General features: G+C 43.1%; 1 protein-coding gene across 5 annotated transcripts in view; it reads right to left on the bottom strand.

The window, feature by feature from the left end:
- The window catches only part of SLC18A1 (solute carrier family 18 member A1), a 46618-nt gene that overhangs the window by 4770 nt on the left and 24802 nt on the right, over positions 1–17046 (bottom strand). For all 5 annotated transcript variants that reach the window (XM_035270108.3, XM_035270111.3, XM_035270109.3 and 2 more), the window contains 7 exons: positions 16453–16545; positions 14903–14992; positions 14601–14644; positions 9506–9566; positions 9328–9423; positions 1001–1079; positions 16–67 (listed from right to left, as the gene is read on the bottom strand). In XM_035270108.3, the coding sequence (XP_035125999.2) occupies positions 16–67; positions 1001–1079; positions 9328–9423; positions 9506–9566; positions 14601–14644; positions 14903–14992; positions 16453–16545 (515 nt within the window). The remainder of the gene's footprint in view (positions 1–15; positions 68–1000; positions 1080–9327; positions 9424–9505; positions 9567–14600; positions 14645–14902; positions 14993–16452; positions 16546–17046) is intronic.

The following is a 17046-nucleotide window of genomic DNA, read 5'->3' as shown; positions in this document are numbered from 1 at the left end:
TCTCACTATACTTACACAAAGCAAGCTGCTACCTACTACCAGCATCCCGATTAGGGAACACAGCCACCTGGAAGAAAAGAGCCATCATCAAACACTGATAGAAGAGAGCTCCCCCACACCTGCACCCCATCACCACCATGCTGGCCTGTCCTACCAGCCCTAATCCCAGCAACCCCTTAGGACCTGAGGACTGCATCCCTACATGACCAGTTTGTACCCAACTGAGCTCTCTCCCTGCCCTTTCCTTGTGCCCACTGGCTCCATTCCCTCTTTCTATAGTAAAGGCAGAGGAGGTGCCATATACACATCTTTTCTTCCCTTACAGGAGGAATCAGCTGACTCAGAAGGCACTTGACCCTTGGAAGTAGCCCTCAAACTTAACTCATGCTGTTGTCCAGCTCAGACTGCCTCCCACCTGTCCATATTTTATTTGGTCCTTGAGGTCCATCTCAAAAACCATGGAAATTACCAAACTTCTTTCCTTCTCTGATGTCCTATGGCAATGCTTCTAAAATCTTGGTGCTGAACTCCAAAGATAAAATTAAAGGTGTCCTTACTACAGTGGAGGAACAGAATCTAGACTGATACCTCTTGGCCCCCAACCCTTCCTCCTCAGTGGCCTCTGGGGTGCCTCTGAAGAACTCCCAGGGTTCCATAGAACATAATTTGAAAACCACTTTCCCAAAGTACTGCATTTTTCATAGCTGTTCTTTGTTGTGGTTATTTTATCTCTTCAACTGGACAGTAAATGGCTGAAAAGTAAGGGCTACCCCTCAGGTTTCCACTGCCTCTTCTATACAAATCAGCTCAGAGCTCAAGACTGAGCCATACTGCCCTCACCACCCACCCACTACCCATCCTCCAGATGGGAAGCTTTTGTCAGTGTGTACTTGTCCTAAACTTTCAACCATGGGGAAGCTGTTCATCATTCCAGGAACAGGGACAGGTGCTCTCCCATCTTACATTTCTATTGTTCATCCCAGATCCCCAGGCTACATACCGACCCATCTTGTTGGCCAACACACCAAAGAGGTTGGTGCCGATGAGGTAGGACACACTGGCTGGCAAGAAAGCTAGACCTGGGGAAGGACACAGATGCTTACCTTAGGACATGTCCAATTTACTCTCAAATGCCTGGTCTCCTAAAAGGCAGTGAAGTCCACCCCTGTAACTTTCCAAGGTCCCCAAGCCACTGTGTTCTATGATCTGGGGATCTTTGCAAACCCACAGTAGTTGCCACAGGACCTTACACCTCTGCTTTCTTCAGGAGCAGGGCTTTGTTTAGCCTCAGTACTTTTTTTTTAAGGCAAGGTCTCACTCTGTCACCGAGGCTGGAGTGCAGTGGTACAATCTCAGCCCACTGCAGCCTCGACCTCCTGGGCTCAAGTAATCCTCCCAGCTGAGTCTCCAGAGTAGCTGGGACTACAGGTAACCACCACCACACCTAGTTTTGTTTTCTTTTTTCTTATTTATTTATTTTTTTGTAGAGGTGGGGTCTCGCCATGTTGCCCAGGTTGGTCTCTAATTCCTGCCTACTTCGGCCTCCCAAAGTGCTGGGATTACATATGTGAGCCACTGCACTTGGCCTAGCCTCAGTACATTTAATGTGCTTCCAGCTCCTCACTTAGATTCCTAATTAATGACCCTGGTGAGCCATTCTCATGTATAAAATACCCATGGTTATCAGCATGAGAATGTGAGCTTCAGAGGTGGTGTGGTTGGGTGCCATATACCCATACATACTTCCTGGGAAGCAAATTCCTGCCTTGCTATTTACCTGCCCTTCTGTTACTCTAAGGGGGAGCTTGGATTAATTACCAAACCTTTCTGAGCCTTGGTTTCTACATTTGGAAAAAGCAAAGCTATGATTACATCATACCAGGTTACAGTGCGGAGTGAATTAGATAATTCATGTAAAAATATTTTGTAAATTCAAGTCTGGCCACATGGTTTTTGGTGACAACACAGGGAAGTACTCTGGAAACATGGGCTTTGGAGTAAAGCTCCAAATTTTGCATTCAAATCATGGCTTGACAACTTGTTAGCTCTGTGACTTTGGACACTTTACTTATCCTCTCTGAGTCTCATCCATTCATTCATTCATTTTAACAAACTTTTGCCATGTGCCAGGTACTCTGGGGGCTGGGAATACAGAGGTGAATAAGACAAACAAAATTCTAGCTCTCGGCTAGCTTATACTCCAGGGGAGGGAGACAGACAACAAACAAGGAAGCAAATGCGCAGAAAAAGATAATTTTGAAAAGTGTTGAGTTATGTGCAGGAAATTTAATGTGGTGATACGGCAGAGTGACTCAGAGGGGCTCCCTGGGATGTTGGGGTTGGGGAAGGCTTCTCTGGGGAAGTGGCATTCAAGCTGAGACCTTAGTAACTGAAAGGCAGCATTTCAAGCAGAAAATAGGAAGCACCTTACACAAATTAAAAGCCCTTAAAGAAATCATTTAGTCTATTCTAAGAGTAAAAAGGATATTGGTGTGGATGACACATTAGAGGAAAGTGGAGGGTGAGAAAATGAAGCCCCTAGAGAGAACCTGGATTTTATTCCAAGGGCGGTGGAAGTTTTGGAAGGAAATGACATAATTGGATTTATATTTTCTAAAGTCCCTTGGAAGAATGGTTCATGGAACAGGAGTGGAAGCCAGAACTATTTGCAGAATCCCACAGAAAAGTGATGGGGAGAAGTGAGTAAAATAGGGGGTTTTGGAGGTAGAGTTGGTGGCATTTTCTGTTGGATTGGGCACAGATGTAGCAGGAAGAGGGGAAGTGAGAAATCAGGGATAACCTAGGTTTTTGTCTTAATCAATTGGGTAGCTGGAGATAGAGAAGACTGGCGGAAGAGCAAGAACATTGGAGAAACATGAGAGGTTTGAAGTGACTATTGGATATCCAAGCAGAGCTGTCAGGCAGTTAGATATGCAAATCTGGAGCTCCGAGGAGAGAGAAATTCGAGACATTGGTTTGCACATGGTAAAGCCATGCAAATGGGTGGGGTTGCCTATGAAAGACTAAATAAAGAATAGAGATCCAAGCACTGAGCCTTGGGGGACTCCTACCCTTAAAAGTTAGCAAAGAAGGCAGAGATAGCACAGGTGATCAGGAGCAGCCAACGAAGAAGGTGAGGGGAGATTGAATCCAAAAGAGGAGTCTGGTCTTCGATCAGGGCTGGGATGCTCCAGCATAATTAGAGAGAATGCTGTGAATGTGGGCACAGGTTCAGGAAATTGGGTACATTTAGTGATGGAAACATAACAGTCCCCTTCTCATTGCTTCTGTTTTCTCAATGACTAGATGGCAAAGTCAACAGCTGAGAATAATGACAGTGAAGGGATGGGAGTGCATATGAGGTTAAAACAAAGAAACAGAAAATAGTCATTTTGGAAAAGAAGAAGAACATAACTAGGGACTTAAAGAAAGACTGTTGGACAGTGTGAAACCCACTTTAGCTCTGTGGCCATAAATATAAAGTGAGACCAAACAGACTGCTTGTGTGTTTTTTGGCAGCCCCATGCCATGGCTCAGTTATAGGCAAGGAGTAGGCAACAAGATAGCTTGGCTAGAGTTAAGTCTTTGCCAAGTGACAAGCCCAAAGGGAGAGAGGAGTTTCAGGGGAGTGACATTAACCATGGGCAATTGAATCCACATTGAGTAAAGAAATAAGTGAGGACATGTGTAGTGATAGAAACTACTCAATTGTTTATCTAATATGTGGAAGTAAGCACCTCTAGGACATGTGAGAGCCTCCTAGAACTCCTTAACATCATATTAAATGGTGCAAAATTTCCTGAATTGGATTTTTCTCAATCCATGTTGCTTGTTCTTTAATGAATGATGAGGGGCAGCTAAGGGGTCACTAGATTATTGCAATGAGGAAGGGTGGGCTGGTGTCATCTAACAACATGATCTTCAAAGGAGTTGAGGTCTTTGAAGGAGAACAGAGAAGAAATGACTCAGAAGCAGCAAAGAGAGCAAGGTGTGGATCATGAACTTCCATCTAGATGCTGCAGAAAAACAACGTTCACAGAAAACATCTGGGTCTCCGTAGGGCAAGAAGATGAAAGACACACTCAGAGACAAAGATGAGGGCATAGGATGCTTGCTGATGAGAGGCCCAGGATTTGAAAGAGCATTGAGAAATTGAGTCAGATCAAGAAATCTCTGAAATGTGGAGATAATCATAATTTCTACCAGACCAGGCAGGCCAGTTGTGAGGTTTAAATGAAATAGTACGTATCAAGCATTTTGCATAGTGCCTGTCACAGAGTAAGTGCCCTACAAGCACTGGTCTTGATTACTATCATCATAACTGGTGAGTGACAGAGTCAGGACTTGAGTCCAGTCAGTCTCACTCTAACTCCAGGTGTTCCCACTACCCTATATCCTCAGTGGGTTTGCACAGATGGCTCTGGTATAAGGGACTGCTTGAGATGAGCAGAGTGAGTGTCTCTGGATTTCACCAGCCCTTTTAATACCTCTCTACACCTAGAAAAAAAACAATACAGCCTAACAGAAAATACCATGGCAACTGCAATTAAATCAAAAGTCAACACCTGACCAGTTATTGGCTGACAGCTTGTTTGTTTTTAATATTCTCTTTTATGGAGGGGAAGTAAGTGCACCTTAGTGTATTTGTCTGGGCTACCTGGACAGGTGGCAATCCATTGCAAATGGTACCCATTTGTTTATATTTAATTGCTGAAAAAAATTAAAACTACTCAATTGTTTATCTAATATGTGGAAGTAAGCACCTCTAGGACATGTGAGAGCCTCCTAGAACTCCTTAACATCATATTAAATGGTGCAAAATTTCCTGAATTGGATTTTTCTCAATCCATGTTGCTTGTTCTTTAGGATCTGACTATATCTTACATTTTAGCAGTATTTTATGCAAAAATAGAATACGTGTCTATAGATACATGTCTGTTTTTCACAGTAAATCTTTAAGGGGTAAGGGATTACACATTTTGTCACTATCAAAATGATTTAAACAAAAATAATTATTAACATTATAAAAAACAATTTATTTACTGAGTATATCCTGTATTCCATGCACTGTGCTAATCCATTTAAAATACCAGATCAAAACAACCCTGAAAAATAGCTAAATTTTTACAAATTAAGAAACCAGAGTTTGTCTTAGACTCTTTTCTTTATGCTGCTGTAACAGGATATCACAGATTGGGTAATTTATAAAGAGGAAAGATGTATTTGGATCATGATGCTGGAACCTGGGAAGTGCAAAGGCATGACTCCAGCATGTGCCTGGCCATGTGGTGAGGGACTTCTTGTTGGGTCATAACATAGCCTAAGGGTATCATGTAGAGAAAGGGCATTCAAGAGAGAAAGGAAAAGGGGGCCAAACTCCCACCTTTTGTAACTAACCCATTCCTAAGATAATTGCTTTAATCTATTCATAAAGGTGGTGCCCCTATGACTTTATCACCTATTAAATATTCCACTTCTCAACACTGTTGCATTGAGGACTAAGTTTCCAACACACAGATTTTGGGGGAAATAGCATTTCACCCCTGGCCTCCAAAATTCACGTCCTTCTCACAATGCAAAATACATTCATTTCATCCCAATAGTTTCAGAAGTCTTAACTGGTTCCAGTATAAACTCAAAATTCCAAAGTCCAGAGTCTTGTCTAAATTAGATATGGGTAAGATTCAAGATACAAATTCCCTCCAGCTGTGAGCCTGTGAAATCAAAATGAATTACAGTTGGCCCTTTGTATTTGCAGGTTTCACATCCTTGGATTCAACCAACAGCAGATCAAAAATATTTGAGGGAAAATATTAAAAAAAACAATACAACAATAAAAATAATACAAATAAGAAACCAATACAGTATAACAACTATGTACATAGCATTCACATTGCATTAGGTGTTACAAGTCATCTAGAGATATAGTACATAGGAGGATGTACCATAATCCATATAATCTACTGAAGATAGATATGCAAATTATATGCAAATATTATGCTATTTTATGTAAGGGACTTGAACATCCTTGGAGTCTGATATCCATCAGGAGTCCTAGAACCAATCTTCTATGGGGATAACTGTATGTACTTTCAAAAACAATGGTGGGACAAGGTTAGAATAGACATTCCTATTTCAAAAGCAAGCAACACGGAAGAAGAAAGGGGTAACAGGTCCCAAGAAAGCCCAAAACCCAAAATGGAAAACAATATTGAGACTTAAAGCTGGAGAATAATTGCCTTTGACTCCATGTTCAAAATCCTAGGTACACTAGAGTGGAGGTTGGACCCCAAGGTGTCAGGCAGCCCACCCCTATGGTTTTTCTGGGCTTAGTCCACCCAATAGCTCTCATGGGTTGGAGTCTTGTGCTTGCAAGCCACCATGCTGGTGCCCCTACAGTTTGGTGATCTTGGAAATGGCTGTCCATGACATCTTTTGAAATTTAGATGGAGGAAGTCATGCACCCACAGTTCTTGCATTCTGTGCACCTGCAATATTTGCACCACACAGACACCACCAAGACTTACCACTTGCACCCTCCAAATAAGTGGGAGGCCAGGTCACACCTGGGCCCACTTAAGCCATGGCTGACACAGTTAAGGGGCACTGCACTGAAATGCAGTGAGCATAACCCCAAGGTGGTCCTGTGCAATGAGCCCATGGAGTGCCCCAGGCTTATTCCCAAACCATTCTGCCCTCCTAGATCTCTGGGCCAGCAATGGGAGGAACAGCTCCAGAGATCTCTAAAATGCCTTTGGGGTCTTTCTCCCACAGCCCTGACAGATGGTACGTGGCTCCCTTTCATCCCACTAATTGCTTTCGGTGGCCTAGCCACACTCTTGATGTGCTCTCCTAAAGACGCCTTTTTCTTCTTTCCAAGGCCAGGCAGCAAATTTTCCAAGTCTTTCTGTTTTGCTTCTCTTTTAATCATAAATTTCACCTTTAAGTCATTTCTTTGCTCTCACATGTCACTATATTATGCAGTTTAAACAGCCACACAGCAGCCTGAAGCTTTGCTGCTTATATATTTCTTCTGCCTGATATCCTAGTGTATTGCCTCTACATTCTTCATTCCATAAAGTCCTAGGACATAGACGCAAGTCTACCGAGTTTTTGTAACTGTATAACAAGGATGGCCTTTACTCTAGTTTCCAATACTTTGTTCCTCATTTCTATCTGAGACCTCATCAGAATGACATTTACTGTCCACATTTCTATCAACATTCTGGTCACAACCACTTAACCAAAGTCTAAGAAGATTCAGACTTCCCCTGCCCCTCTCCTCTTCTTCTGAGCCATAGCAATACAGGCTCTTTCTAGCCTTCTCCTCCAAATTATTCCAGCCTCTACCAATGTCCCAGTTCCAAAGCTGCTTCCAAATTTTCAAGTATTTGTTATAGCAGCAGCCCTGTTTCTCAGTAACCATTTTTCATCTTAGTCCATTTTCAGCTGCTATAATATAACAGAATACCAGAGTGGGTGATTTATAAAGAGAAGAGATTTATTTGGCTCAGGGTTCTGGAGGCTAGGAAGTTCAAGGGCAAGCCTCCAGCATCTGTTTGTTCATCTGGGGAGGGCCTGGTTGCTAGATCATAACATGGCCAAAGGGCATCATATGGAGAGAGCACACATGAGAGAGAGGTAAAGGGGGCTGAACCCTCTTTTTCTTATAGCAAACTCACTCCCATGGTAATGGCCTGAATCCATTCATGAGGGTGTATTCATGATCTCATCATCTCTCAAAAGTCCCACCTTTCAAGACTATTGAATTGGGGATTCAATTCCAACATGTAAATTTTGGAGGACACATTCAGACCATATCAGAGGTTAAAGAGGTTAAATAACTTATCCAAGGTCACAATCAGTAAGTGACCTGGTCAGGATTCAAACCCAGGTGGACTTGGGCTATTTCCTCCCCTTGATGACGCTACCTGGCATATGGCGGGCCACATAGCAAGCACTCAGTGGCAGACTATACATGACTTTCCAAAGCATGGACTCCTTTGTCCATCTAAACAACCTTGAGGGGTGCTCTTCATGTACAGCAGCAATTTTCAAGGTGTAATCACTGACCAGCTGTATCAACATCACCTGGAAACTTACTAGAAATGAAAACTGACTTTGACTGAACTGCTCACTGGCTCCCAGCAATCAAAGTTTTCACAAACCCTTTAGGTGATTCTGATGTAACTATTGGACAACTTTTGATGTCCGACTTCACAGACCAGATAACACGGAGGAAAGCTGTAAAAGATGGGGGTAACTGAGTGACTGGTAATGCAGTAATTGGTAACTGGCAACTGAGGCTGCTGCCTAGGCTGCTGGGGATACTCTGTGTCATAGCAGCTCACCAGCCTTAGTGGCCAGAGCCTTGGGGCAGAGGATGCGTCATCTGCACTGAACAGCAATTAACTCAATTAATCGTCATGGTCAGAAGGACTTTCAACCCATAAAAATTCAATTTGGCACTGGGAGTGCAGCTGGGAGTCTTGCTTAGAATTGTCCCCCTCACACCCAAATTAGATTTAGTGCTTTTTATTTCATGCTGAACTATATCAGGTTCTTATCAGCTTCCCTTCTGGCCCTGTAAGCCTCTCCTCTCTGCAGTGATGGAGCAATTTGCACATAGCCTTCCCTGTCCTCTTTCCTCAGGGTTTCTGGGAAGGGCTAGAGCCTCCTCCCCAAGCTCCTCTCTAAGTCTTTACATAAACAGAGGAAGCTAGAACCTCTCTAGAACCTCTCTCTCCTGGGACCATAGCTTTTCCTAAGTGAATGCTACATAAACACCCTTTTCGAGGTCAAAAAAAAAAAAAAGAAGAAAGTCAAAGGGTAGTCTTGAGGATGAGGAGTTGAAGGGAGAAGAACATGGATGGTAATGGTGTATATTAAAATTGTACATAGTACAAAGCATTTCCACCTCATATGTCATTTATTCATCCAATTTCCCTTGAACTAGATAGTATTTTGATGCTCATTTTAGCACTCAAAAAAGCAATGCTTAGACAGTTTAAGGCATTTGTACAAGTTTTCATAGACAATCAAAGGAGCGGAAACAAAAACCTGAATCCTTGGACTGGAAATCATTAATTATTCTACTACACAACCAGGTATGTGACCTATCCACAGCCCCTTTCATCCTCTCCCGCCCTCCCCTTGCTCAGACTGCTTCTCTGAGGGACCACACACCTACTTGGGCTTGATTCATGGGTGTGGACATGGGAAGTCATTCTACAAAGGAAGCACGTTGTCCATGCATGACACTGAGAGAAAGCACCCATGGCTCACCTCCTCCTGCCAGGTCCTAAGCGGGGGACTGAGGTCACTTACCCAGCTGCCACTTGGGGGAGCACATGGTCTGCATCATCCAGATGGGCAGTGTGGGCTCCAGGATGGCCACTCCCATGTTGGCAAAGCATATGGACCCTAAGGAGATCATTCTGTGAGCAGCTGTGGCTGCCTTAAGCCCAGACACCCCTGGCTCAATAGGAGGTTGTCACCAGCTTACCTGCAGCCACCAGGATGTAAGGGTCTTTGAGAAGTGTAAAGAGCGGAGTCCCCTTGGCACTCTGAGAACGTGGATGAAAAAAAATAATGCCCATTTGTACAGTACAGGTATCTCTCCTATTTTCACAGATTCCAAGAAGGTGCAATTAGGGGCTTAGAGACCATCTATGGCAGCTCCTTCACTGCAGAGACCAGGAAACCCAGTCCAGGAAGAGAAAGTGACTTGCCTGATGCCACAAAGGGAGCTGGAGGCAGGGCCCCTCCTGTGTGCAAGGTAGGCACTGCAGTAGTCGCAGATAAAGAAGCAACATATTCCAGCCATGATCCCTGCCTTCACATGACCATCAACCAGGTTAGAGTGGATTGGTAGCAAGGCCAGGGTTGGACAATAGGTGTCTGGCTTCCAGGTTTCCACTAGAGCTCCCTGGCACTAATGTGTGGGGATCGCTCCTGCGAAGGGCCCTTGACAGGACCCTTGCCATCTTGAGCTTGAGCCCATACACATTTCTCCTCTCCTGGAGGCTGTTGAGCTAAGGGAAAGGAGGAAGTCTGGTTGCTCTGTTATAAACATCTATCTTTGCCTCTGACATTTGCAACAGGATGGCTGAGCTCAGGCTTTGTGGTCTAACGAGACATTGTGTGGTTAGACATTGTGTGCCTCCTAGTTCCTTCTCTGCACAATAACTCTATGACTTTGTTTACCTCTGCTAACTCAATCATATTGTTTGCATATGATCCTATATGAATAGGCAAGGTTAGAATGACATTTGGAAAGGTCCAGCTATACCTTGTTAACGATCTTACTTGCTTGCTTAACTGATTTTAGAAAAACACATGTTTAGATTTATGACCCCCTTTTTGCAAACTTTATTGTCCCTTTGCTGTACACCCTTTGATTAAGAGTCATACTTTCTGTACCCCTCTCTTGTGATTTTTTGTTCTTGATTTTATTTCAAGATACAATGGAATGTACGTCACTCCTCAAGCACTGAAAGGTATATAACCTGTAGTTTGCACAAATAAACTTGCTGTCTTGGCACTTCTTGCTCCGGCATTGCCTGGCAGTCCTCCAGACCCCACTCTCTATCTATCTTTTCTTCTGCGCACTCCCTCTTCCAGGTTAAGAACATTTGAGTGGGGCTGAGGCTCTCCGCTGGTCGGAAGCCCCCTGGCAGATGTGCCGGACCCCCACACTAATGTTTGTCTCGGGACAACCACAGGCAGAGCACTGAATCTCAAAAGCGAGCATAGAGGCCATAACTCAGCAAGCCTCTCAAGATTTCTGAATTCTTTATTCTGATCATTTTGAGCCACACTGGATCAAGGTAGAAGAAGAGGGTTACAATTTTACTCTAAACATCCAGGTCACTCTCTCATCTAAACTTGGTCACCCCACCCTCCTTCCATGTACCCCAGCAGTCCCTCAGCCATCATTATTACCTTTGTCTAAACTCCAGGCCCTTCTCTTCTCCATAGTTCCACGTTCTAGCCACTCTCTAAGGTCAAGCTTAAACGGCTCCTTCTTTTCCAGAGTGTTCCCCAACTCAGTAGCTGTGACTTCTCCCTCTTTCAAATACCCTGGACGCTATGTCCTAATCCTTTATGGTGTTTACCTCATTCTCTCTTGTAAGACATTTGATCATTTTGGTATGATAAACCTCTCTGCGTACACACAATAGTGGATTGAGAAATTTAGAGATCCTAAAACTAAAAAAACCATGCTCTCTCACCCCATTATAATTCAAAGTAAAGAAACTGATGGAAATCATTAGAATATACATTAAAAATCCAATAAACCCTTTGACACAACAGCCCCACTTCTAGGAATCGACTCTAAAGATTAATACCAAGATTATAAAAAGGCACAGATGCAAATTACAGGACAATATGTCACTGCAAAATACTGAAAACTACCTAAACATAAGACATGGAATAAAATATGGTGCACACACAATTGTGTACCATTGTGTGCACACACACAATTTTGTGTGTATGTATAGACCATAGAGCTGGAAAATAATGAGGAAGGAACTAATAGAGTAATTTTAAGAACATATTATTGAGAGAAAAAAAAGGAGAAAGCAAAAAAAATACACAGTGTGCTGCCTTTCATATAAGAAAGGAAACATAAGAAAACACATAAACTATTTGTTTTGTGAAAAAAAAACACAAAGATGCAGGAAAGATAAACCAGAAAGCATTAAAGTTGGTTATCCATGAGAGGTAGGGGTAGGGGAGGGGAAGGGGAGAAAGACTGTGGAGGGATTAACACTCTCTGAGCATAGCTCTTTGAATAATTTTAACTTTTAGGTAGTAATGTTCTATATATTCAAAAAATAAAATTATTTCAGTCTTATGGATTGAATAGAGTATCTCCCCCCGCAACCTTGGTCAAATTAGTCCTAATACGACTGTGTTTGGAGACAGCATCTTTAAGGAGGTAATTAAGGTTACAAGAGGTCATGAGAGTGGGGGATCTAATCTGAAAAACTAGCATCCTTATAAAAAGAGGAAGGGACATCAGAGCTCTCTTTCTCTGTGCATACGAAATGAGTAAAGGCCATGTGAGAAGGTGGCTATCTGCAAGCCAGGAAGAGGGGCCTCACCAGAAACCAACCCTCAACAGTACCTTGATCGTGGATGTTCAGCCTCTAGAGTAGTGAGAAAATAAATATGTGGTTTAAGCTACCCAATCTGTAGTATTTTGTTCTGGCAGCTTGAGCAGACTAATACTTGGTAGGTTTGTTCTTTGTAGTAGCATGGGTACATATTACAGAATTATAAAAACAGGTAAATGTTTTTTACCTGTTTGTATAATTCCCCCCATTATACATACGGGTAAATGTTTTTACCTGTGTGTATAATAGGGGGAGCCAAATTTTTCACTTTGAAAGAAAGAGAATACAAGTATGGAAAGGGGAAAGCAGGGAAAAATCCCCTGGAGCTGGGCTGGAAGAGAAGGTCGCAGTATGAACTCGTGTGTGTGTATTAGCTCTGTCATTCAGATGGCAGGGAAACAAGGTGACCCCAATGGCAAAGGGTACATCGAATGCCCATAGTTTGGTTTCTAAACATCATTCCCTACTAATAAGAACCTGGGCTCCTTGGAGAAGTGATTCCATGGCTGAGGCAGAGAAAGTACAAGATGAACATAGGACATAGTTTTGTGTCAAAAAGTAAAACATTACTAAAAAAATCATGAAGGTATGTTAAAATGTCACAGCAACCAATTAAAGGGCTTCGTCTTGCCAAATCTAGGATAATTTAAGCATCAGAATAATTAAGGACTGGAGGCCAGGAGTTCAAGACCAGCCTGGGCAACACAGGGAGACCCCATCTCTATAAAATGTTAAAAATAAGCTGAGTGTGGCAATATGTCTATGTAGTCCCAGCTACTCAAGAGGCTGAGGCAAGAGGATAACTTGAACCCAAGAGTTGGAGGCTACAGTGAGCCATGATCACACCTCTACACTCCCGCTTGAGTCGCAGAATGAGACCCTGTCTCCAAAAAAAAAATTAAATAAGAAGAGTGATGAACTACAAAATAGGACTCCATGATTCCACACTGACAATAATCAGATAAATATATTATTATTTTTAAAGGCTTTTTTCTGAATATAATCACATTGACATAACATTATTATATACCTATTTAGGTATAGATATTTATAAATATATATGTATAAAGAGAGTAACAAAGGAATAGCTATTCCTTTTTTGTTGTTGCTGTTGTTTGTTTGTTTAAGACAGAGTCTTACTTTGTCACCCAGGCTGGAGTGCGGTGGCACAACCTTGGCTTACTGCAACCTCCACCTTCTGGATTCAAGGGATTCTCCTGTCTCAGCCTCCAGAGTAGCTGGGATTACAGGCATGAACCACCACACCCAGCTAATTTTTTTGTACTTTTAGTAGAGACAGGGTTTCTCCATGTTGGCCAGGCTGGTCTCAAACTCCTGGTCTCAAGTGATCCACCTGCCTTGGAGGAATGGCTATTCCCTACAGCAAAGTGCCAACTGATGATTTGGAGGAACTGGTGAACTAGAAAAACCAGCATTTTGTAAACATTAAAGATTGGTTCGGTCAAGAATTATCAATGGATAACAAATCTAGGCGGAGAGGAAGTTTCAGGAGGAGTAGGAGATTTATATGATTTTACAATGTCTCCCACAGGTTATTTATTAGTTACAAGGTGAAAAAATAATAACTATACAAGAGACCCGGGCAACACCTTGGCCCATTGATCAAAATGGACATCACCACTGAGAGGTGAACAGGCATTATACACCTCCAGACGTGACACTCAGAAGGCCACAGTATGAAGAGGAAGCATCAGACAAACCAAATTTAGGAATACCCTATAGATAATTGCGGTCTTCATAAATGTCAATGTCATGCAAGATAAAAGCTGAGAACTTTTCCAGATTAAAAGAGACTAGAGAGACGTGACACACAATCCTGGACCAGGCCCTGCACTAGAGACTAAAAACAAAAAGCTCCCATGAAAGACATTATTGGGATAATTGACACAATCAGAGTAGGCACTTCAAATTAAAGTATTGCATCAATGTTAAATTGCCTGAATTTGATAGCTCTGTTGTCGATACATAAGGAAATAATCCTGTTCTTAGGGAAAACTCTCCAAAGTATCAAGTGGGAAGAGAATGATATAATCAATTTACTGTCAACTGGCTCAAAAATTAGTAATAATAATAATGTTTGCTTGTTAGAAATAGAAAGAATGGGCGATGGTTCATGCCATATATATATTCATATATATCTGGAGATATCCAAATATATATACAAAACATATATAATTATTCATATGTATCTGGAGATCTTCATATGTATATATTCTGTATGGCTTCTTTGGTTCTTCACGAGACTCTTCAACCATCTTTGTCCAACATCAAGCCAAATACCTCACTATCCCCCAAACTACCAGAAATGTGACCCTGTCCTGGAATGCAGACACAGTTCTCACTTTCCCTGACTCTGTTCCTCTTCACTTTTCTTCTGATGGCTTGGCAGGCATGCCTGTGCTCCTGTATTCACCCATCCTGTATATCTGTTAGCAATGAAACTTTGTGTCTGCTTACCTCAGGAGAGACTTTGGAAGGCTGTAGGATGCAAAGCTGGAGTGCTAAGAAAGAAAGAAGGTGAGACAGTTCAGGGCATCTACTGATTAGCTGGGGGCTCCAGTAACAGCTATATTGCTATCAAACTGTTATGTATAAATTTAACTCCCTAAGCTTCTTATCTCTTTTCTGCAATGGGGCAGCCCTTGGTCCATCAAAACATGTCCACACCACCCATTCTTACTCAAGACAGACACCACAGCGTAATGCATTCCCAACCTGACCTGGGCTATCAGCTGCTGGAGGCTCTGATGGTAACTCACCTCCATCCAGTAGTGCCAGGAAGGCCAGGATGAGGAACGGCGCAGACTTCCCAACAAACTCATACATTACACTTCCAAAGGGTGCTCCTACTGGAAACGCAAAGCAGACACAGATTCCAGAGGTGAGGGTGAGTCCCAGTGACAACTGTCCACATTTACCCCATGAGGAGTTGTAGAACACCTAATAGGTACTAAGCTCCACCTGAGGGTTTGGGAATTCAGAGATGGAGACATGACACCTGTTCTCGGTGGAGGAAGTGTGTGTGTGTGTGTGTGTGTGTGTAGGGAGGGACCCAAATAATTAAAGCATGGTGAAAATTTGACAGTAAAATATTGCACTCAATGAAAGCTCAGAAGATGTCTCAGGAAGTCTAGGCAGCCACGAGGGCTTTGCCAAGTGCAGAGTACCTGGAGGGGAAGAAGCTTGTGTGAAGAACACAGAGGTGTCAGAAAAAAGTATGTTGTTTGGGAAGAAAAAGAAGAAAGTGGGTGTTACCAGACTATGCGTATTTGAGAGGAGAAAAGTAGAACCTTGCATAGGCAGGAGCTTTCTATATGCAGACAAGTCATCTACTTGGCCTTGCAGCCTATGGAGAACTATCAAGGGAGAAATACCATCTGCTCTGGGCTCAGGAAGATTCTTCAGGCAGCATCATGGTGGAAGGAGGGAACATAAAAGAGGGAAGCTGCTGTCAAATGCTAACCTAGAAGTGACAAGGAGCCCGGAGTGACTGTCGAGGATCTAACAAATTTGCTCCTTTGGGATTTATTCATCTGAGACATGATAAAGGAGTCCAAAATGCACCAGTTTTAGATTGGCCATTTGGATTGACAGATACTAACAAATAATAGGGATTCTCTTTCCTCTGCTCCCCATGGGGCTTGAGGGTGGGGCATAGGCCAGGGAAGAGATTTCAGGTGTTTTCAATGAGCTTGTAAGTTCCTAGAGGGCAGGAACTATGCCTGGGGCTTCCCACCCTACTGTGCTGGCATTGTGCTTGGTGTGTAACCTGTGAAAGTATGTAGCTTGTCAGTTAAATAGTATGAGGGATGAGCCTCAAAGAAAGGGTAATTTTATGTTTTGGAGCTTGTTTCTGAGCCCAGAAAATCTGAGTCTGTATCCTGGCTCCTGCGTGTCCTGGCTGTGTGACTTTGGATGGCTATTTCACCATTCTTATTTTCATCTCTATAATGGGGACAGTCTCCTTTTATTCGTGGTGGTGAGGAATAAAAGAGATTACGCCTGTAACGGATTTAGCAGAGCATCTGACAACGGCCAGGCTCTGGCAGTGTGTGCGTGGGAGCGAAGGCAAGACAGTGGCCTCTAACATGAGGATGCTCACTTCCTCCAGCAGGCTGGGCTTCTGGAACTTTCCCCGGCCCTTATGTGTTCCCAGCTTCTTACAGACAAGGAAATTTTACCTTTTCTCAGTGATATTTCTGAAGGAGCTGAAATAGGATAGGGCCAATGAGTGAAGGAAAATACTCATCTTCCATACCTCAGGAACACCTGCTTCCTGGAGTGTAATCCTCCTGTGGGTGCCACTTACCCAGCACCCCCAGGGCCAGGCCCCCCAGCGCGATTCCCATGGCCTGTCCTCTCTCATAGTCATCGGTGTAGACGCTGGCCAGCATCCCAAGACCTGCACAGAGAGTGACAGATGCAGCTGACCCCTGGGGGTTCTGTCTGCCTCTCAGAGCCCTTGGTCCTACCCTGTTATCTCTTCAGTGACAATCTTAGCTAGAGTTTCAGTTCCAGGGGTTTTACAAAACTTAACCCATAATATTTTTAAGTACTTCCCTTCCTAGTCTTCCAAAACCCCACATTGCTCACTGCTGTTTAAGATGCTGTTGAAAGTGCAAGGCCTCTGGGAAGGATAACACAGAAAATCCATTGTCTGATTATACCATGTTTCACAGCCTTTTCTCATTTCCTAACACCTTTCCCTGAATGAGGGGTTACAGAGCAGGTCAGGGAAATGAAAACCTAGGAAGACAGAGACCATTCTATCTAATGAGAGTGCCCAGGGAAGAGCAAGAAAGCACTGGAGACCTGGAAGAGAGTGTGGGCTAGTGCTATACAGCAGCTGGACTCTCAGGCCTTTGTAGTCATGGTAAAATGGCATAAAATACCAACTTCATAG

Source organism: Callithrix jacchus, chromosome 13 (assembly GCF_049354715.1).
Source record: "Callithrix jacchus isolate 240 chromosome 13, calJac240_pri, whole genome shotgun sequence".
NCBI classification, from domain to species: domain Eukaryota; kingdom Metazoa; phylum Chordata; class Mammalia; order Primates; family Cebidae; genus Callithrix; species Callithrix jacchus.
The sequence above is the reverse complement of the archived record's forward strand: the minus strand, read 5'-3'. Positions and strand labels throughout refer to the sequence as shown.